The sequence below is a fragment of the Acipenser ruthenus genome, chromosome 11, assembly GCF_902713425.1.
Source record: "Acipenser ruthenus chromosome 11, fAciRut3.2 maternal haplotype, whole genome shotgun sequence".
Lineage (NCBI taxonomy): Eukaryota > Metazoa > Chordata > Actinopteri > Acipenseriformes > Acipenseridae > Acipenser > Acipenser ruthenus.
In genome coordinates this window covers 26,600,133-26,623,915 of record NC_081199.1, presented here as the reverse complement: position 1 = coordinate 26,623,915, position 23,783 = coordinate 26,600,133, and the positions used below count along the sequence as shown (strand labels likewise).

Below are 23,783 nucleotides of genomic sequence, written 5' to 3'. Positions count from 1 at the left end.
TCCATTCTTCTTCTTACCATGATTTAAAGGCATAGATAAAACCAATTACTCGCAATAGTTTACTGTAAAGCAGTTGCTACAGTGCGAGTCAAAACTGTCGTTTCCCATTAGAGTGCAATAAGGAGCCATGATGTGGAAGTTTGAATGTGGACAATATTGCAGTGAAAATTATGAATGTTGTAGTGGTGCAACAGTGAGAAAATACTAATGCGGGTCAAATAACTGTGCTGAGTGTTTTTAATTAAATCTACTTCATTTAATATCACTGGTATATTGTTATCATTGTTTGGCTGCGTGTACAAGAGTCTAAACTGTCTCCTTTTTGTTTGAATGCATGAAATGGGCTAGCTGCCTGAATAATGTGTAACTCTCATGCTTACACTAGTTACAGTACATCGTTACACAATATATAAAAGCTTCAAAAAATACCATTAGCCATCCACTGAAAGCACCCAAAGTAATCAGAATAATGACTCCCACAACATGAAACTCATTTCCACTACTGCAGGAAACGGAACAACCCTGAGTCTATAAAAAGCATTGTAGGAACGATACCAAGGACTCGGTTAATGGTTTAAAATGAATCAACACTTAAAGAATAATTGGAATGGGTGTGATCTTTGTGATTTGTGAAACACACAGTAAGCTTCCAGCGTGCTGCAGCAGTATAATTCATAGTAACTGTGGTTACATACCCAGTCTCTGAAATCTTATACTATTAAAAGCAACCTAAATCCGCCTGTGTGACTGACATCATCTGAAAAGGAGACTGGTGTCCCAGGAGGCTTTGCCCGTGAAAAGTATTTTCAAAAATAAATACAGAACATAAATGTCAGTCTGTGGGCCAGCCATTACATCAACCCCACCTAAGAATCAACTCTGAGTTTTTATGGAGCACAGATGGGAGGGGGGGTGCCTGGAAAGTAGTGAGTGCAAAGGGGTCTTAATTTAAATACCATGTGCTGTAGTACAAGTGCAGGGATGGCAAGACCTTGTGAGCCTCAGATGCAGGAAAGCAGAGCAGTTTCTGAGACAACAGCAGTCCAAGTCTTTTGGTGAACCTCTTAAGAATACAACACTTGCTAAATGAAAAAAATGAGAAGCACCTCAGACTGTACCCAGCGTCTCAACTCAAAATAAATTCCTCCAGGAGGTCTTCGAATTCCAGCCTCAGCTCCAGCACAATAGTGAAGATTAACAGTCGGGGGAGGAGGAGGGTTCTTCATTGTGCACAAGTTTGAATACTGTATGCTGCAGGTTTGGACACACAAGCCCCATTTGTAACACTATTGAGCTGTAACGAGCCCCTCCCTGTCAGACTGTCTGAGAGCCTTTAAGCTGTGTGCTGTCTGGGAGGAATGAAGGGGAGGGAGGACTGTGGGGTGGGGTGAGGTCTGGCGAAAGCCTTTAAACAATGCCCCGGTTGGGGTATCCAAGCAGAAAAGCAGCATGTTCATCACAGGCAGTGACAGCAGTGTGTGCTGCAGCCAGACCTCCCCTCTGCTGCACCACTGCGATCTGTCTGCACCAGACAGTGGAACAGGAACACATGTGGCACAATCTGATCTCCAGGACGCTTCTCTGTACTATTTGTTTATTATTATTTTTATTATTATCATTCATATTGACTAACTGACAGCGGAACAAAGTCATACTCTACAGGCATTATGTGCAGCACCTCAGTCACATTGATCTATTTCACAATTATTTCCAAAGCAGTTTCCTCCACGTTTTTTCTGTGGTCGCGGTATGGGAAGTTTAATTGCCTGTTGTTAAAATAATGCTGCAAACCTCCAGATGACTACAATAAGGAAGTGCAGGGGGTTGTGCAACATACTGTAGGGTCACCAGATAACCAGATATTGTCTAATTGAGGTTTTGACCATTCTTCTAAAACATGGGGGGCTAGATTCTAAAAGCTTTTAACTGCCAATCGTGAAAACGATTCAAAACATAAAAAATATTCAAAACATAAAACATACAAAAGCTAAAATTATAACAACTATGCTACGTCATTTAGGCTTGTAGAGTCTTAAGTGGTTTATTATTATTATTATTATTAATTGTTTATTTAGCAGACACCTTTATCCAAGTCGACTTATACAGACTAGGGTGAAAGAAGGAGCACAAGGAGGTTAAGTGACTTGCTCAGGGTCACACAATGAGTCAGTGAGTGAGCCGGGATTTGAACCGAGGACCTCCTAGTTACAAGCCCTTTTCTTTAACCACTGGACCATACAGCCTCCTGACTACTATGATTAATAAATAATAATAATAATGGTGGTTTTTTCCCTCAATGTCTGTCTGTCCTGTATATACAAGCAATACAGCCTGGTAGTATGTACAGTAATATAGATATATGCCGTCCTGATAAAGACATGCAAGCCCAATATGAATGTACCACAGTTATCTGTCATTTCCAGCACCCAGCGCTGTCTGATGCTGGGTAAATAGATACAGTGCAGTACATCCTATCAGACTCCCAATAATATCTCCCTGGTGCGATTCTCATTACCCTTTTTTTTTAATAAACTGCTGTTTGCAAAAGAGAACAGCTTATAATAACTGCATCCCCCTCTTTATCAGTCAGGTTCTTCATAAATGAAATTACTGTAACTAGCCAGTCTACAGGGTTATATCTGCAGTTCCAAAGCTACATATAAAATCAGCAAGTGTTAATGTAATACAATGCTCTGCATATGGTGCCGAGTTGTGCAATACCAGCGAGGAGCCAGTATGAGACAGGGTTTACAGGGTTTCTAAAGCACTGTGAGTCTGAGAGTGCTGCATAGAAATGCTTGAATGCTCAGTCAGACCATCAAGGGCATGTATTGATATTTTCTTTTGAATATTCTTTTGAAAGGCCACAGAAGTTTCTGTTGTATTGACCGATTATATAACGGGCTGCAGAGCTCAAGGCATTTGGAAACAAAAAAATGAAGTTATATAACAGGGGCAGAATTTGCATTTCAGAAGCGAGTTGAATCATGTTTCCAATTCATAGGCCTATATCTGTTAAATAATTTGACACTGGCTCCAAATTGCAAAACGCAATACTAAACCCTAGAAGATCACAATATAAAGTATTTCCTCATGTCAACCCTTTTTATATCAATGATACGATGCAAGAAACAAATACACAATCACAGATATTTCAAATTATTGGTTTATTTCTCCTTTCTTTTTAAGCTGCCATTTGTACTTTTAGGCAGCATTTTTTAGAGACAGAGCAAGCAGTGGTAAAATGGCACCAGTCAATTTTGGCATCCTAGTTACAGGTCAAAAAAAGAAAAAAAAAGAAAGAATTGCAACACCCACTTAATGACGTTATTCTCTAAATATAATCTACTAACTCATTTATAATCAACATTTTCTTGCGCTGCCATGCAGTTGAAGAAAACAGTGATTTCTGCTTGTACTAAGGGCACGAATATCAGTGATAAGACTTTGCTGAATGAGTCTTGGATTTATATCACAAGTGATTTTTGCATGAAGGGGTCTATTTTAGTATCCTAGTGCTAAATAACAGCAATCCAACTATATTAATCCCGGTACTGTTTTTTGACTCCCTGTTAGTAGTAGGGGTTTAAGACCTGTCATGGTTTTGATCAGAGGTTCTCAACCGAAGATGATTTTTTGAGGGAATTTTCCCCACAGACCATCATAAACGTGTATTTACACTGCAAACTAAACACACATTTTGGAATTTGTATTTTGTATTCTCATGAAAATACAATAGAGTATTTTACCATATTATATATTTCACAATCTTTTGAGTTCACACATAAATAGCACCTAGGATGTTGCACAGATAATGCAGTTTGTTTGTTGACGCGCTGCGTTATGTGCAGTCCAGTGTTTCAGATTAACAATTTAGGTGTGTGGAATGGATAGGGGTACAGTAGTAGTATATACATATATATATAGGATGGGGGTATAGTAGTACTATATATAATGTGACAATTACATCAAGTACAAATCCTGTCTTCCTGATACATCTAACAGAATGTTAAATCATAAAGACACTGTACTGCTCTTGTTCTCCAAGCTGCTAGCTGACTCTTTATAACACTGTCGTCATAGCAACTTATAGCTGAATCACTTTGAAGTGAAGGCTACAATTCATAACTGTTGTCGTTAGGTGAAGATCAAACTCGATAATACATGAGACTGCCTCTGCAGTAACAGATAACTAAAAACAAAGTCGATATTAATTAATCAATTAATTAAAAAACCCTTTTCCAGATTTCGCCTCTGAGATTAACTTCCTGGAATCTCCTCAGTACATCAGCAGATCAGACACACATTACTGTTAAATAATAGAGAATTCTGGTAAAGGCCCTCCGCGTGGAGTGCAGGATGCGTCCTATAGCTTAGAAGTCGCCGGTTCGAGTCCAGGCTATTCCACTGCCCACCGTGGACGGGAGTTCCCAGGAGGCGACACATAATTGGCCAAGCGCCGTCCGGGTGGGGAGGGTTGGCCAGGGTGTCCTCGGCTCACCGCGCATCAGCGACCCCTGTAGACTGGCCAGGCGCCTGCAGGCCTGCCTATAAGTTGCCCAGAGCTGCGTGGTCTTCCGACACCGTAGCTCTAAGGTGGCTGCATGGCAGGCCTGCAGAGTGAAAAAAAGCAGACGGCTGACGACACACATTTCGGAGGACGCATGTGTCCGTCTTCGTCTCTCCCGATTCAGCGTGGGGGTGGCAGCAGTGAGCCGGGTAGAAATAAAAAAATAATTGGGCCTTCCAAATTGGGCCATGGTGTGATTCCTACCATATGTTATACAGTAAAGACTCGCACACATTTAGATATTTGATTGTTACAAGGCAATTATTTCAGCCACAATTTCGATCAATTGAACGACCCCAAAGAAACAACCACATTTGAACATGCATAAAAGCATGTCCGGATTTTTTTTATGCTGCAATCGAATAGCCATGGCAAACGCTCCTCTAATGGAACACAGCCATTGCCTATGGATTAACCAAAACACAAGCCACTGTGGAGAGGAGATGGGTATAACCTGCATGGCACTGATGCCTAACTGTGTATACATAGATCATTGACTGCCACAATGGCCCAAAACTCAAAACAACTCTCTCTACAGCAAAACAATGCATTTATTTTTACGAGTTTGTTATACAGTATTTAGAAAATCAATCACAGAACTCCAGTACTTTCAAACTAAACCTTGCTTTATTTCTTTACATCTACTCTCTTTTACAAAAAAAAAAACCTTAAATGTGCTATGTGATGCTTTGACAACATGTTCTTGTTATTTCTATGCTATTTAAACCCTGCAGTTAAGGGTTACTGGATTTTGATGTACCAATTTAATTAGAATTTACTTCCTGACCAGCTGTGTAGACAAATACTGTAATCACTATGGCCTGACTTGAATCAAAGTTAGTAGTGGAGCAATAATAGAGACACAATATCAACTGCTGTAGCTATTGGGGGCTACAGTTTAGATTTTATTCTGTTCAGCCACAACTTAAAGAAAACTAAAGAAAAATTGATATATAATACAAATGCTTTCTACTTTTCAAAATAATTGCAATAATCCTACTGTGCTACTAAAATACATTTCACAAAAAAAGTCCCAGGTTAAAAAAGTAATTCAAATAACCTGAAAATAGTTTTTAGTGCCGATATAAATGTTCCATCACTTTTGCATTCCCCTGGATGAGCAGGATGCCAAATACAAGTGGGACTCTGAAGAGCACCTGAAAAGTATTACCTAACTGGATTACTGTAATGGTACTACTGTACTCTAAGGTACAAGGACCTTTTCTTGAGGAAAGGATGAGAAATTACATTTTCAGTTATTACATTTAAAAGGTTGAACATTAGATATTATTAAATAGAATAGAACTTGCTGGGAGGGCTGAACACGGAATGTGCCTGGAGAGCTTTAAATGAGCAGAGGCTCTGGTTCCTCTTTCAGTGTCACTTTAGCAGTGAGAGATGAAGAGCGTATGAGGTGCAGTTCCCTTGCATCAGTCAAATAATCTGTAGACACTTGCAATGGGGGAAAAGCCTTGATATGGCACTATTTTTGCAATGCATGAGTGTTTTTAGTAATTATCTGTCACTACTAGAAACTGTTTGCCGGTAACCTAGTAGGAATGTGTGCTGCTCTCATCTCCCTGGCACCACATGGACATGAAATGCAAATCTCAGCTGGTTCTTTCCTGGCAAAAGAGCCAGTCATTGAAATCCCCATAAACTGAAAAGCAGCTAATTCATTACGGATGTATAAACAGATGTACATGATATCTCTTTAAGGTGACATCATATATAGGTAAAGCGGTTTCTGCCTCTGCTACAATTTTAAATTTTCTACTGCAAAAGATGTACTCTGTCCCTTTGCAGTCATGACAGAGCAGGTCTTTGACAATAAACACGCTTTGTTGGGCAAGTACTCCCAGAACAAGTTTAGGGCTCTCTTTTAGTTTATGGTGTTAGGAAGTCTATGAATGAATTGTTTTTCAAATTGGCAGTTTCTTTTGTGAACAATATCTGAAGTGTTTTCTTATAGAAGTAAAAAAAAAAAAATAATAAATACATATCTATGTTGTTTCTACGGTGTTTGCAAAATGAAGCTGCATTTATTGTAGCACAAAGCCTATAAACTAGTGACAGTTCTGCTTGCCATTTAACAGAAAATCCTTTGTTGTGTTTACTGATTTAGTTTAAGAAAAGGACAAAGAACTAAAGCACAGAGAAATGAAAAAATATTACGTGGCAGCTTGCCAGGAACGAGAGACACAGGCAGAGAGAGAGAGAGAGAGAGAGAGAGAGAGAGCTGTTTCTGGAAAAGGCAGAACTTGCATTCTGGAGACTGGGGAGGCTCTCATGCAGATGTCCTGGTTCAGTTTCTTGTGGCAAGCAAATTATTTAAAACCAATTTTTTTCTTTATCAATTATTTAGACTTTTAGCAAGCTTTAGGGATATCGGCTGTTAAACACATCACAATGTAACTGCTTGTCTGAAATACTAAATGGTGGCATACATTGTGATTCAAATTGAACTTGCTTGGAACCGACAGATTTGTTTTTTTAGATTTCTTGTATTGGAATTAAGACAAAAGGCTAGGCCGAACCATAAGTAAATACAAGATTTCAGAAGAAAACAAACAATAAAATGTAGTATTTTTAGATTTATAAAAAAATTTAAAAATTGTGCACAAATTGATATTTTTGGTATTTGTTTTCATGGTTCAGTCAGACATGCCACACTACACATACAATACTGTATGCCAGTACATACATTTCAGATGTAGGCCTGTATTGTTAGAAATATTTTCTCTATCCCTCAGTAATTAATTCTACTTACTGTAGGTCAGAGAGTTCAGATGAAAGCCAGCATTTCCTGATTAGTGGGAATTAAAGATGCACAGAGATCTTGGGAATGTTAAGATTAGTTATCTTCCATTACTGTTCTGGATGTTCAATATGGACCCATAGATCAAGTTACAACAATGAATATTGCATTCCGTATACTGGGCAGAGAATCGGGCAATTCAGATGGTGTATTTATAATCAGATAAGAAGATATGACTGAATTTCATTCAATACATGATTTGGCCCTTAAATGCTGGAAATCATAAACACACACACACACACACACACACAGTGCCGTAAAAAAGTATTTGCCCCTTGTCTGATTTTCTGCATTTTTGCATATTTGACACTGAATGTTATCAGATCTTCAACCAAAACCTAATATTAGATAAAAGGGACCCTGAGTGAACAAATAACACAAAAATGTGATACATATTTCATTTATTTATTAAAGAAACTTATGCAACACCCAATGCCCCTGTGTGAAAAAGTAAATCGCCCCCTTAGACTCAATAACTGGTTACGCCACCTTTAGCAGCAATAACTGCAACCAAACACTTCCTGTAGTTATTGATTAGTCTCTCACAGTGCCGTGGAGGAATTTTGGCCCACTCCTCCATGCAGAACTGCTTCAACTCAGTGACATTTGTGGGTTTTCGAGCATGAACTGCTCGTTTCAGGTCCTGCCACAACATCTCAATGGGGTTTAGGTCTGGACTTTAACTAGACCATTCCAAAACCTTAAATTTCTTGTTCTTCAACCATTCTGATGTAGACTTGCTTGTGTGTTTCGGATCATTGTCATGCTGCATGACCCAGCTGCGCTTCAGCTTCAGCTCACGGACGGATGGCCTGACATTCTCCTGTAGAATTCTCTGATACAGAGCAGAATTCATGGTTCCTTCAATGATGGCAAGGTGTCCCCAAACCATGACACTACCACCACCATGCTTGACCGTTGGTATGAGGTTCTTACTGTGAATGCAGTTTGGTTTTCGCCAGATATAACGGGGCCCATGTCGGCCAAAAAGTTCCACTTTTGACTCATCTGTCCATATAACATTGTTCCAGAATTCTTGAGGATCATCCAGGTGCTTTTTGGCAAACTTGAGACGAGCATTCATGTTCTTCTTAGTGAGCAATGGTTTCCGCCTTCTGCCATGAATCCCATTTTTGTCCAGTGTCTTTCTGATGGTGGAGTCATGAACACTGACCTTAGCCGAGGTGAGAGAGGCCTGCAGATCCCTGGATGTTGTTCTAGGGTTCTTTGTGACTTCCTGGACGATTTTACGCCTTGTTCTTGGAGAGATTTTGGCAGGACGGCCACTCCTGGGAAGATTCACTGCTGTCCCAGACTTTCTCCATTTGGACAATATGGCTCTGACTGTGGTTCGGTGGAGCCCTAGAGCCTTAGAAATGGCTTTGCAACCCTTTCCAGACGGATAGGCATCAACAACTTTTTTCCGGAGGTCTTCAGGAATTTCTTTTGTTCGTGGCATGATGTGCCTCTAGAACTTGTGTGCTGACAACTTCACTCTGATGGCAAGGGCCAAAGTTAGTCAGATTTATAAATAAAATACATCCATTGCCTTCCTATTTATAGTCCTAAAGAAAATGTAAAAATAAAGAAAGAATCACCCCTTTATTCACCATTTATAACGCTGCTACTTTGCACAAACAGAAGGCTTTTTGATACAGAATGCTGAAAAAAGATGATCAGGAAAGCGCTAAACAAAATCCTGCCTAGATAATCAGAAAATAAATCATTTTAGTTTTGGATTTGGCTTTTGTAAATACAGCTATGGCCAAAAGTTTTGCGTCACCCTATAGAATTAACTAATTTTGCTTCATAAAGTCGAACGGAACCTGCCGAATAATGTTACGTTAACATTGAATTACATATCGGTTTGCAGTTTTCCCATATACTGATATATGTGATATTTCAAAATCTAACATGAAATACTGCCCTACAATTATGGCTTTTAATCCTAAAATTCTAGGTGATGCAAAACCTTTGGCCATTGCTGTATTTACATTTGTTTCAACATGATGGATGGTACTTTATTTGATTAATTTTAACTGGTTAAATAAAAAGGTGTAGCAAGAGCATACAGTAATGCTTAAATCACCCATATGAAAATAAATCATTATGCAAAGCTGCTGGTACAAAGCCGGGAGAGTACAAAAAATGTTTTAAAAACATGTTCAGTCTTCCATAATATATGTGCAGCTCTGTCTGGGGGAGGAGACCATGTCATAATAATGAGCTCTGGCTGCCCCAGGCACTGATGGCAGACAGATAGTGACAGGGTTTGCACCAGGAAGCAGGCTCTCTGGAAGGAGGACTTGTCTGCTGGGACACTGCCTTCTTTAAAGATAAAAAGATGCACGTCCTTCATTTTTTTCTATTTAGATAACAATTATAAATAGGCTTTCAGGCCTGATATTATTTTTCTCACTCAATCTGACTTAATGTAAGGAATTGTTATGCATTCACTGTTTACATGTTTGGGTAAAAATACAAATTAAAAAAAAAAAAAAAATCTGTAAAGTTTTGGATCATGCAATTATAACATAAGAACTGAGGCATCATCAAGCTACTTTATTATCTGGTATACCTTATTTTTTTGATTTGTCAGAATGCTGTTTGTTTAGTGTTTTAATAAGCAACTACCCTTTTGTCTGTCTTACATGTACATGTGCCAACAGATGGTTGTGGCTCTGAGCAGAGTATTGCTTTTGGTAATTAAAGTGTCAGTTTCTGGGATAAGAATGCACCCCATTAGTTTTGTACTCATTGCACTTTGAGAGGATTCCCAGTTGAATATGAATAATAAGATCCGATAGACCTGGCCTGTGATTAATACATTTAGACTTCTAGGCACACAGCTAGTGACAATGCAATGCAAACATACTTAAAAAACACTAAATTGCAAATAAAATTAAATCACGGCTAAAAACTTAGCAACTGTAAATATATATATATATATATATATATATATATATATATATATATATATACTGCTTTGAGCGAAAATGATCGAGAAAAACAAGTAATAAGGCACAACAGACTAGTAATAAAAAAAACTACTCAGGCTCTCCGTTGCAAGTTTAATAATTTATTAATTGAACTGTAATTAGACAATTTAAAACTATATTTACGCACGGTTTAAAACCCCTCAGCAGCCAATCAGCATACAGCATCCGAACATTCCATTTTATAAGCTACTTTATTACCGGGTATTGCTTTTGGTAATTAAAGTGTCAGTATCTGGGATAAGAATGCACCCCATTAGTTTTGTACTCATTGCACATTGAGTGGATTCCCAGTTGAATATGAACAACAGGATCCGATAGACCTGGCCTGTGATTAATACATTTAGACTGCTAGGCACACAGCTAGTGACAATGCAATGCAAACATACTTAGACAAGTCACAACCTACACAGTAGCTCTTACTGGTAATTCCTTAAAAATAAAAACACCACCACTAAAAAATCAAGGATTGACTAGCACCAATTCTGGACTACCTTAGCTAAATCAGGGTCCAATTACATATTTTTCAAACAGTACGTGAAACATATCAACCCAACATGCAGGTATGTTTTAATGAGTCATGAGTTACAATGCCCAAACATGCACACACTTGTACAAGCTGACTGCTTTCATTTTAGGTTTGCTGGTCCACATGGTCACAAGAGGATACCTTTACTGTCTAGTCATGGATGTTCTACTGTTTGCTCCTGAAAGAGGATATGGCTTGTTGTCGACATGCTGACTGTACTAGATCCATGTATCTAACCATTATGAATATACTCCTGAGTGCGCAATGTATTAAAATGTGAAGCAAAAGAGGTGGGTAATAAAAAAATATATATGCTGGGCTAAGCCAGCTGTAAATAACAACTTCCACTACAGGCTCTTTCTCTGTCCTTCATCATTAAATAAAGCCTTTCATTGTTTTTACCATAATTATGTAATGTTGGCTTTAACAGATTATTGTTACCTACTTAAAAGTACTGTAAACTGCAGACTGTGCCAAAATCCAGTTTAAAATGTGTACAAACTGGTTTTAAACCCAATCATCTTCACATTGTCAGCATCCACTACTGGACCTCACAAGCATCGGGTCAGATCTTCATACATCATCAGCCAGATTCTTCTTCATGAATTCCTGGCCGTGTCTCTTATCTCACCCTCCCGTCTTGTTCTGCCATGTCTGACCCTTTCTGTGATGTACCGTGTTGCTCTGCTGTCTGTTCTTTGTTTCAGTGCCACTCCTACACATAATATAACAATTCTACATTACTGTCTCCGCTCTTTGCAATCAGAGAGAGCACAGACCCCCATTTATTCATGCTGAACCCAGCTTACCATTAAAATAGGGTTTTGCCAAACCTTAGTAATAAAGCAACACCACTGACCTGACAAATAACGCTTGTGTGCATGTGCAATCAGAATGCCCTTTCTCAACACTTACTGTAAGCTGACTTTAGCAGTTTAATCTGGTTTTGTTTTTTTATAGAAACATCTGTTTTCTCCACATGTGACTTGTTTCCCAAACTACCCAAAAGCAACTGAATATTTGTTGAGACATTAAAAGCGGATTTAGACATTTGTTTTATTTTTATTTATTTTTTTTTTTAATTCCTGCAGGGACCAGTTAAAATGTATAGCTACAAAGGAATGGAGGTTCTTCAAGGCAATGAGCCACACAATGTCATAATATATCCTGGTTCACCATACTACCTCCCTTGTTACCTTGATGTTTAGGGTAAAAATAAAACACATTGAGCACTAATTTCTACTTTAAATATTGATTTGACTAAAGATGTAAAGGGAAATAATTTAAGTATGGGTATTTGACAGGGTGGACGAGCGGTGACGTCACGGCAGAAGCAGGAAAAAATACTGACACCAGGTACTGCAGTTCAAAAGGCTTGCGCCGTTTTAATTAAATAATCCAAAAATAAAATAAATATTTTAAACACAAAAACACTTGCTTACAGAGCAAAATAAAAGGGTAAACAAAAACAAATCTCTGACACAAAATAAATAATCCGATCCCAGGTCAGGATGGGCAGTTGCTGTCACTGTTCCTGGAATCTTTTTAAATCACGTTTCGTTTCTCTCCACTCTCGCTCCTCACTAACACCCACCCCGAGCTGGAGAGCTGCAGGCTTTTTATATTCAGGTGACCATCTCCCAATTAGCAACAAAATTAATCACCAATTAATTCGGGAGATGGCCACCTTCTGCACGAGTTTTTAAATACCATGTGGATGGGGCTTCCCATCCACGTTACTAAATAAAACGGCTACGCTGTCATCTATACATAAATAATAAATCCTGCGGCGCTCGCCGTCATACATTTAAATATAATAAAACAAATCATAAAACAAAACAAATACAAAATACACTGCACATGGGCGGGGGGGACTCCGTTCTAAAAATAAACAAACAATATGATAAAACAGCAGGGCTTTTCTTCCACCCTGCTACAGGGTAAATGTGGCTTCTTAAATACAATGATTTGGATGCAAAGTATAACCATTGATGATATGAATCATGACTTCTTAACATTTGTTCTGGTTATATACTGTACGAGCAAGGGTTCAAAAACAAACAGTTGGTGCTGGCCATTGGACATAGGCAGGCGATTTAAAAAAAACAAAAAAACAACTACATACCTCCAACCAGCCAAGAGAGAATGTGCTTAGTCGTGGTTACAATGACTGGGTGGAAGTAGTATCTTCAAAAACATTACAAAGAAGCATCCTCTGGTAAATAGCCTCACTAATGGAAAAAGAATTGCTTAGGGCAGCTGACTGAACCGACGAATCCTTCCATTACCCTGGTATTATAGCAAATAGCAACTGCTGTAAATGGCCAATTTTAAATGATAAAGCAAGCAGGTAGAAGCCCCTGAATCATCTTTAAAATCTACCTGTCAAGGATAATCTATTTCCACCATTAAAATACTACAAAATAAACAGTAAATCTCATTCCAACAATAAAAGTAATTTTCACTTTTTACTGGAAGATCCATACATCACTCTCCCAGTGATCTACTGTGATTGATGTAGTGCAAACGATTATTTTTGTGAAGCTGCAATAAACAAACAAAAAAAAAAAACAAAGGCGGCATTTTAAAATGCTTCCAGCTTAGAAATACCAGAAGCAATGACTGAGAATCATCATTATCTATAATGTAGGAGCAAATTGCTTCTAACCGTGAGGATGAATGTCAAAACAATTCACTCAACTTGCTGCTGATTTTTCCCCGTTGAGGGGTGTTTTCTTATATAAAAGTCAATGGGCCGTATTTTGAAATTGAGACTATTTTTTTTCAAAGAGGTACAGGCCTCCAATAGCTATAGAGAATAAAACCAGAAGTAACTTTTCAGAAATGTAGTTCCATGCGTACTGATTGTTTTATTGGTAGTATTTTATTTGCAGCATAGGACGCTTCAAAATAGGGTCCTATTGTTTATGAACATCCTTTCATCCTAAAATCAGGTAAACAAATGTTATGATGGGACTGTGGCAATGTTAAAAATCTTTAGTCAGCAGGAGACAGATGACAGGCCATGATGATGATGAAGAAAAATCCTTTAATTCAGTGTGTTAAGCTTCAGAAAACAAAATAAATCTGACATCAAAACCAGAAGAAATGCTCATGCATCATTCAAAGAAACCAATTGGGCAAGTGCTACAGAATAAAGACTGTGGTGCTGTACCTGCGCTCTGAGCAAAGTCAATCTGCAAAGGGCTTGACCTTTACAAGAGCGAGAGTCTCGATTTGTTCTAACTGTGCTGACATTAGGAACAGCACACTTTCTGTTACAGTATACAACAGAGTTATAGATTATTTCTATATGGGGAAATAAAAAACAACTTTTTTCTTTAGTCGTTTCCCTAATCAAATTCTGACATTGACCCCCCCCACCCCCCACCCCCCACCCCCACCCCCCACAAAAAACACATCCCTTTACTGGCAAATTAAGCAATTGTTTGTAAGAGCAAAATAAGATGGTACCTCACAAACCTATTCTATAAGAATTATTTAGTAAAAAAAAAAACCTCAATACAATTGCACATGATAGGAATGGTTTGAATAGTACTTTAAAGCTATTAAACTGCTGTCTGTTTTCTGCCCAACAACCAACTAACACTGAGGGCCGGACGGATTCGATTTTTAAGAAACTATTGACTTCCAGGAGGGAATACTAATCTGAAGCGTCTAAGAGATTAAGCATATTTTTGAAAAAGAAAAATATCAAAGGACAAGTTTAAAAATAAACCCTCTGCCATCTGTAGTTTTTTTTTGTTTTTTTCTATATAATTGCCTTATTTTTTTTTTTATATTAAGTTTCGAGTTAGAGTTATTTTTATGCCTTTCTTTCATCAGATTATCCTGTTCTGCAGTGGACCAGGACATGTCTCCCTTGACATCTGATCTTGCAGATTTTTTACTAAACAATAAAAAGCAATTTCAAATTAAAGCCGTCTAGCAAATCTTGGCTTTTCACCCAGTGCTTTCGACACTCTGTCCTTAAAATTAAACTCTCTCACTTAGCGAAGCAAGGTCATCTAGGGGAAATACAAAGCAACAAACTACAGAAATAAAACAAACACACAAACAAAAAGTACAATTACATGAGAATTGACACAGTATACCGACAGCCGATGATTATCTACCCATATCAGCCGATACCAATAGGATACTGATAATAAATAGACAGTGCACGTAAACTACTAGAACAAGACATAAGGCCTATATTTAAACTGTTTTATAATTATAAATGTTAACAATTAACTGATGTTGTTTGTATTTATGACAAAAACAAACAGGTATTGTTTATTTGTTGCATTGACTTCAGAAAATGATTACAAAGAATAACGTAGTATTATATTGTGTGCTTGACAGCAATTTATACATTTGTTTTAGTAGTCACACAAAAAAAACTTTGCATTTGTAAAAACACTTCTGCAGAAAAAAATACATAACGTGACATTAACTTTTATATCCACTTACTGTCAAACATTGCATGTTATAACTTCGACCTATATTGTAGTAGAAAAGAAATGTAGCTTACGCAATTTCAACTACAACAACGTTAGTTAAATTCTTATTTTAAGCATACACTGCTTAAAAATGCAGCCCAACTTAAATTGTTCACTTAATCAAAAACAAAAATGTCATGAAAATATCCGGTTACAAAATTCAGTCAAACTTGAATTTGTTAGTAAACAAGACGACACGGTAATCAATTCCAGCTTCAAAATGCGGCCTAATACACCCGCAACCAATGCAGATTAAGCAAGATAAACAAAAATTACAAAAGCCCTTGGAAGTTAGGGAGATTGTTGTCGTTGCTGCTGTAGTCTTGGTTTTAAAAAAGAGCTTTTCAGCTAAACTGTTTACGTTCAAGGATTTGATCAAGGTGAGCTACCACACAAAAGAGGCGCTGAGATGATGCCAAGCTGCCAAAGAGAGACAGAGACGGCGCAAAGACATTGCAGAGGCAGTTTTGTAACTAACCGCACATCGGTGCTGCATTTCAACAATAATTTGCCTGGTTAATACTATTTTCTTACGAATAATAAATACCCCTATATTTATTACAGTTGTCAGTCTAAACCCAACTACAAAGCATTACTTAGGGTGAATGTTAGTCTGGTAACTGTATAGGCTACATGTACTCTAAACTACAATTAATAATAATAATAATAATAATAATAATAATAATAACTAGAACTGCCAGGCAGTTTTATGGCTTCCAAGCTCAGTACCAGTTGGAGATTTGTCAAGCTGTAGCATTGCAGCACAAGTGTCAGCAACAGATCAGTTTTATGGCGCAGTTTCAATTCAGAATACTGCATTAGTTCATTATCGCATGATGCTTTATAACATTAAACACCATAGTAACCATGACCCTATCTGCACACTGTAAGGAGTTATAAGCTAATTTTACATTCAACCTTAAGGAGAGGTCAATGGTCACGATCAAAGTAATTTTTGAATAGAGCATATATGGGTACCTAAATGTGTTGTATAGTAACCATAACCCTATGTGCACTGGAAGGAGTGTCAGTGAGGCCAAAGGTCACAGGCAAGATTTTTGGATAGAGCACATATGGTTTCCTATATGTGTTCCATAGTAACCATGAACCTATCTGCACTTTGTAAGGAGTTATAAGCTAGTTTTTGAAAGGTTTTTAAAGAAATACATCAGGTGGCCATATTGGTTTACGCACACCATTTTGGAAAAAGTCAAATGTATTGACACAGGAATGATACTTGTCAACTTTGGAGTTAATCAAATAAACCATTTTTCATCTGAAGCGGTTTTAAATTTAAGAAGAAAATGTAGGTCTTGTTTTACAAAGAACACAATTTATCCCTATTTGAATTCCATTATCCCCAGGATGATGCCTACCAAGTTCAGAGTTAGTTGGTAAAACAGTTTTCAAACAGAAGCAGTTTGACGTTTGGGGCACGTTTCAGTGAATTTGCTGGCAGCCATTTTGATATTAAAATTTATCGCTGCAACTTATGTTTCACAACTCGAAGTGGGTTTGGTTGTTGATGACATATGCAACGTTTCAGATAAATCGGTTCACTGGTTCCCAAGAAGATTTTGAAATTTTTTTAAAGAAATGCGTCAGGCGGCTATCAGGCGGTTTACGCAGAAACACCATTTTTGAAAAAGTCAATTGTATTGACACAGAGATGTTGCTTGTCAACTTTTGAGTTAATCAACTAAACCGTGTTCAACTGAAGTGGTTTTAAATTTAAGAACGAAACATAGGTCTAGTCGCCATCTTGTTTTACAGAAGAACACCATTTTGCCATATTTGAATTCTATTGTCCCCAGGATGACGCCTACCAAGTTAGGAGTTAGTTGGTTAAACAGTTTGCAAACAGAATCAGTTTGATGTTTGGACGCATTTTGACAAATTTGGTGGCAGCCATTTTGAGTAAAATTTATCGCAGCAACGTCTTCTTCACAAACTTGAAGCGTGTTTGGTTGCTGATGACATATGCGAAGTTTCAGATCAATTGGTTCACCGGTTCCCAAAAAATGCGTCAGGCCGCCATCTTGGTTGATGCAGGAGCGCAATTATTTTTTGCATCTGAACTGTAATCTACACGGGATGATACCTGCCAAGTTTCATGTCGATTGGTTACACCGCGTGCGAACAGGAGCAGTTTAAAGTTTTGGGAGGAAAAAAATAATCTTTACAATAACAATAGCTTAAACTATCAATGTTATTTAGGATTCAACCTGTTTTTTTAAGCATCAGAATAATATTCTACTCGTTTGATTTAATGTAGCATCAAGTCTGTTCTGATGCACACAGCTCACTATCCTATTGCTGTCTTCAGACATTTAAAAAAAATCCAAACACTCTTTTGAGACGTATTTATTGCATTTTGATCGCACGTTACACATCACTGGGAAAATGAGTGTCAGTGTTTTTGTGTCATTAGTAAGCGCGTCTGCCCAAACATTAAATTCTGTGCTGGAAGAAATTCAGGCATGAATATTGGTGTACATTATCGGCTAAAATAACACAAACTGCCAATAGCCGATTGTGTTTTTTTCCCTTATAATCAGTGCCATACCAATAGGCTACCGATTACCTGTGCACCCCTAATACAAACCCAACAATTTCAATTCCAGGATTTTCCTCCCAACAGTAGGTACACTGTCAAGATCACAATGCTTTTGGTATTGCAGGTCCTGAATATTATTTGAGAGGCAATAGAATTTCTTAGCGTAAACTTACTTTATAGGGGTGGTGGTATGTTTTCTTGTTCCATAAATGTGTATTTAAAAATACAAACCATCCTTTACAAATTCTACAATCTTATTTTCAACAACTGTAATCCGTCTTATCTTTTTGTCAAGGCTTAACGGTAGCTTTAATTTACCCCAAGGACATAGCAGGAAACCTAACCACATCATTACTGAAGGGCTACTCTTTACATGCATTTCCTGTAGCTATAGCTTTTTCATGTCTTGTTTGAGTTTGCTGAGTTTAGTTTCATTGGGTATCTACAGTAAAAATCTCAAAACAGCAAGTGTGAATATATGGAGAATGAATCAAACAGAAAGCGTGAATTTACAGATTTTACAATATATACTCCACAGCTATGAAAACCAAACAAGATCTTACAGTGTTCAGGGTTCTCCCCAAGCCTTTTCAGTGGCTGTCACCGCCCGGCTGAAAAAACCTGATCCCATCTTGCAGATGCTACTGTGCTTTTAACAAAAATGATTGATTGCGCTTCTAGATCACTTGCGCGTTGTGGGGTGAAAAAAAAAAAATCTTGGAACCACATGATAGCTGTCTTGCGTCTTAACACAACACTTAACCAATCAGAGAGTTGAAGGGGCGGATTTTCTGTGTTAAGCAAGAGGCGAAAAAAGTTAAAAATGACTGCTAAAAAAAATAACCGATTATTTTCAGAGCAAAAACAGTGACAATTAATGTAGGGTTTTCAAGCCGGCGATCAGCACAATCCACCGCCTAATACTAGATTTGCATTGGCTACTTTATTAAAAACATATTAAGATTATTTTGGGTATTATCATTCAGTCCATTTTTTGTCGTATTGTACTGTAAGGTGATATACAGTACATAACAGCTATACATAAAAAAGTATTCCTATTGTGATATCATAAAAATATGTACCCAGGTGCTTGTGAGAGATATTGAGTATTATGCCAAAGACCATTTCTGCAATTTGAGACACAGAGTATGTTTACAATAAATTAAATTATATTTTCTTTTTTTTTTCTTGTTAAGTACTGTTAAGTTTCTGACGCATATAATACGGCAATTTGTTAATGGCTAACAAATGTGTTCTTTATTTTTGAGCTCTTCAGGTGGCAACCCTAGTCCCTGGCATGTATGACGAAGCAGAATCTGTGCAAGTCAAGGCCACGTTTTCCCAAGTTAGCTGGTACTTTGCTAACATTTGGGCAATATTGGGGGTTCATGTATACAGGCTGATACACCTTTAAGAAGAAAGGCATGCTGGGATATCAGCTGAACTTGTCAGCTGACATACAAATGCTTAAGCGCAGAGGTGGCCGGTTTCATGCAATTATGATGGTGACCAAACGTGTGTGAGTACTGTTGTGTAAAAGAAAGAAAAAAAAAGGTTAAAATGAACAGCTGCATTCAAAATATGTAGAATAGCGAAAAACAAAAATAACAAAATGCCCTGAAAACTTCAAGAAAACAATTTAAATGAAGCAATGAGCTCAAATAATTAAGCTAAAAAGGAAGTGAAAAGGTTTCCGTTTTTTTTTTTTTTTTGTGAACCCCAATAAACCTACGTTATCTTTCCCCAGTCAAATCGTAGAGTGCCTAAATAAGCACGGTAATTTACCATAATAAATTAGAACATAAAGTCCAACCAGATATAGTCAACGAAAGACAGCACATTATTCAAATTCTTTGTCGTATTATATATTTAAGTTAAAAGTGCTCCCGGCTATAATGTTCTGCCGCCCGGCTGTACAGAATTCCTGGGGAGTACCCTACGTGTTCATTAGAATTTGGAGGCCATTATACTTCTGTTTTAACTTCACATCAAAAATGCCAATACCTGACAACAATACTTGGAAATTCATGGCAGCAATTTTCATCTTGGAACCATCCCTGATTAATTGTTTTATTTTATGGAGCGCCATTTGTGCCAAAAGTATCCAGCCATTAATTTGTCAATTAATTTGTCAATTTGTTTGTCAATTCATGAATTGGTCCATTGTCCAGCAATTCGTCCATAAATTAGTCAATTCATACAGTAAATTCATAACCTTTTTTGTTAACTGATCTAATATATCACTAATTAATTTGTCAGTTCATTAATATGAAAGGCGCTTGACCTGCAAATTTCCAATCAACCAAACGAACTTCCCTGCAAACTTCCCAACAAACAGACAAACTTCCAACTGTCAATCTCGCACTGTGCCAAAAACACTGCAACCTTTCTAGCCAATGGGAGCGCACACTAATATTTTAACCAATGAAAATCCAGCCTCACTCAAAACTGCTTCTGCCAATAATATTAGAAGGGCGTTTCAAAAGATATTCTATTGAACAAGATACTCGACTCTGCTGATTTTCAATGGAGACTTCTGTCTCACTGCGCGCAAAGCATTGTGGTATATACAGAGAGTTAGGCAAAAAAATTATATGGAGAGTCAATGGAGGCATAAAAAATGTTGCTGGTTTTCGCCATGTTATATCTGATATGATATAGCTTTTAAATGTCCTGTTATCAGCTTCTAAAAGCTGTCAGTATAGATATTATCATCGATGACGTGTACGATCAGCAGTAACTGTATTTACTGTGCATGCGCAGAGGAACAGGACATTGCTCAGAAAACAGCATTTTTCATATTAATTACGTATTGTCATAATTTGCTAATGTTGCCATTTTCTTCAAAAGGCCTTGAGCAAATGTGAAATCTACTTCAAAAAAGTTTGATGCGTTTTTTGTTTTTTTTTAACATGGCGAAAACCAGCAACATTTTTTATGCCTCCATTGACTCTCCATATAATTTTTTTGCCTAACTCTCTGTATATACCACAATGCTTTGCGCGCAGTGAGACGGAAGTCTCCAATGAAAATCAGCAGAGTCGAGTATCTTGTTCAATAGAATATCTTTTGAAACGCCCTTCTAATATTATTGGCAGAAGCAGTTTTGAGTGAGGCTGGATTTTCATTGGTTAAAATACTAGTGTGTGCTCCCATTGGCTAGAAAGGTTGCAGTGTTTTTGGCACAGTGCGAGATTGACAGTTGGAAGTTTGTCTGTTTGTTTGGTAGTTTGTCTGTTGGGAAGTTTGCCGGGAAGTTCGTCTGGTTGATTGGAAATTTGCAGGTCAAGCGCCTTTCATATTAATGAATTGACAAATTAATTAATGAAATATTAAATTGACAAACTTATGGACGAATTGTTGGACAAATGGACCAACTCATGAATTGCCAAACGAATTGACAAATGAATAGACAAATTAATGGCTGGATACTTTTGGCACAAATGGTGCTCCATAGTATTTGCATCCCCTTGAAATTAGATAGATCCATATATCCCACACAGGCAACAACATATCATTGTTAAAACACAGGACAGTCTGTTCACACACCTCAAGATTATTTTAATGAAAATAAGAGACAGGTTCTTAAATTAAGGAATTGTTCAATGACCAAAATGTTTTTTTGTTTTCTTGTTGTTTTAATACCCTATATAAGGGGTGTCTCACAAAACTCTTAGCACTATTTTTGGACTACATTAACCAAATTAACATTAGACAGTCCAAGATTAGGGTTAATCAGAGTCTGTGAAACCTTAGGCATGGGGTGTATAAAATTTGAAACCTAAGAACATGTTTTCTACTCATGAGAGTTCAAATGTGAGGACAGTAAACTGCTGAAATGCCCAAGATCACCCAAATGTGTGAGATCGGTAGCTCAGATCTGTATTTCTTTTTTTATTCTTTTTTATTCTGACAAGCAAAATGGTGCAGGTGTTTTTTTTTGTTGTGTTTTGTTTTTTTAGTGGCATAACTCACAGTTGCTGGTGATCTGGTACTAGTCTGTCTTATTGTACATTTGGGGTACATTTTAGTCTCACATTAACTCAGTTAAAACTCCATGATTTAGGAAACAAAGCTATAGAAAGCGTGTGTGTGGTAGAAACTGAACCTGTTAAATTAAAAAAAAAAAAAGTTAAATCCAGTTAAGATACATATTTCACAGGATTGTGTTTGAGTAGCCTACAGGAAAAGGTAATAAAATGATCGTTTATGTTTGTTTAATTTTCATCTGTGATACTGTGATCGAACACTGCACTAATTAGTGCATCACTGCCATGGTACAGAAAGATACTGTAAAGAGATATGAAACTTAACCAAAATTCTGTAAATCTGGCAACAAACGTATACGATAAAAATATTAAATAAAATATATCAAAACAATGTATGAATATACGGTAAACTACTGTTCCCACTTGGCAGTACATACTGTATTACAATTTTCCAAAGATACAGCTTTATTGCTGCATCCACATGAAAGATGGGTAAAATAGAAACACAACCCCAAGTTCACGTTTTCACTGACTGCCCCTTAACCTAAACGTTAACATCTGGTTTGGTTGTTAAGAATAAAATCGTACATATTTAAGCTTTTTTCTTCTTACTATTTAGAAAATGGTTCATCTACATGATTTGCTTCCATCACTTTGGTAACACAGCATCATACACGAAGGTAAATCCACCTTAACATTGAAAAGGGACTTGAATGTGTACTGTACTGTACATTACTTACCAGCTACAGTGCTGAGCAGAACTGTGTTGATGCTCAACACCAACAATGAAATTCGGTGAAATGTTGCCATAATCAGCCCGATCCTAGGGACCCAAGGAAAGAAAAGACGACTCCAAAAGTTTTCAATGTTTCAGTGTTCCTCTATCAATAAATAAAGCTAATTCATTCGTCGATTGTATTCGAGACTTAGATTATACAACGCAAAACATTTTTGCAAATGATATTGGTTCTGGTTGTCAGTTAAAATAACATTATTCTTCATTATATATATATATATATATATATATATATATATATATATATATATATATATATATATATATATATATATAATATTATATTTCACAGTGAAGTCCAGGCACTTTTCTTCTTGTAATTGGAAATGTGTTCTTATGAAACACGTTACTCCCCACACATGCTTATATACTGTCAAGAAAATAGTATTTTGTTCGTCCTTCACACTTTTTGGTCCAAATATTTTTTGTATTATTATTTACGATTAGTGCAAAGTCTTGTAAATTTTGTTTTCGGTCATTTTAAAGTAACGTTTACAAATAAATGTTGTTTCTTCATTAAAACCAACGGTTACTTGTAGACCAATATATATCGTTATTTAGATCAGATGTATATGCTTCATTTATAAGGCAAAGTCATATGCGTAAAAAATGACTCCAATCCCAGAAAAGGCCTTTTGCAAAATTCGGTGTACAGTAGCTACTCCAATTTTTAGTCCACAATACACGAATTCTATTTATTTCCTTAATCACCAAACACACGACTCATGTTTGAAGGCATTTATTAACTTTGTTGAGCCAAAAAAAAGCATTTTCGATCCGCGACCCTTGACTTGTTTCGGTGCAGGACTATTTGTTTTCAAGCAGCTATCCCAGCAGATGTGCGTAGATCCCGGGCTCGGAGTATAAAGAGGCCCCCCTCTTTTTATCTCCCTTGTCGTTCACATCACCTTGCTTCCCTTTAAAAAAGAAAAACGTAAATCCATTAAAAGCACGAATTGAGGAGAACTCGAGGTCCTTTAGCTTTGTAAAAATGTGTAGAAAAAAAACAACAAACGTTTTTCGTTT

General features: G+C 37.1%; 1 protein-coding gene across 2 annotated transcripts in view; it reads right to left on the bottom strand.

The window, feature by feature from the left end:
- Positions 1-22,972, bottom strand: part of LOC117426670 (bone morphogenetic protein receptor type-2-like) — a 93,783-nt gene extending 70,811 nt beyond the window's left edge. Inside the window, exon 1 of one of the 2 annotated variants that reach the window (XM_034044544.3) lies at positions 22,702-22,972. In XM_034044544.3, coding sequence (XP_033900435.1) covers positions 22,702-22,771 — 70 coding nt within the window. In that variant the 5' untranslated portion in view covers positions 22,772-22,972. The remainder of the gene's footprint in view (positions 1-22,701) is intronic. The other variant, XM_034044545.3, reaches the window with a different exon arrangement.
- Positions 22,973-23,783: the final 811 nt, after the last annotated feature.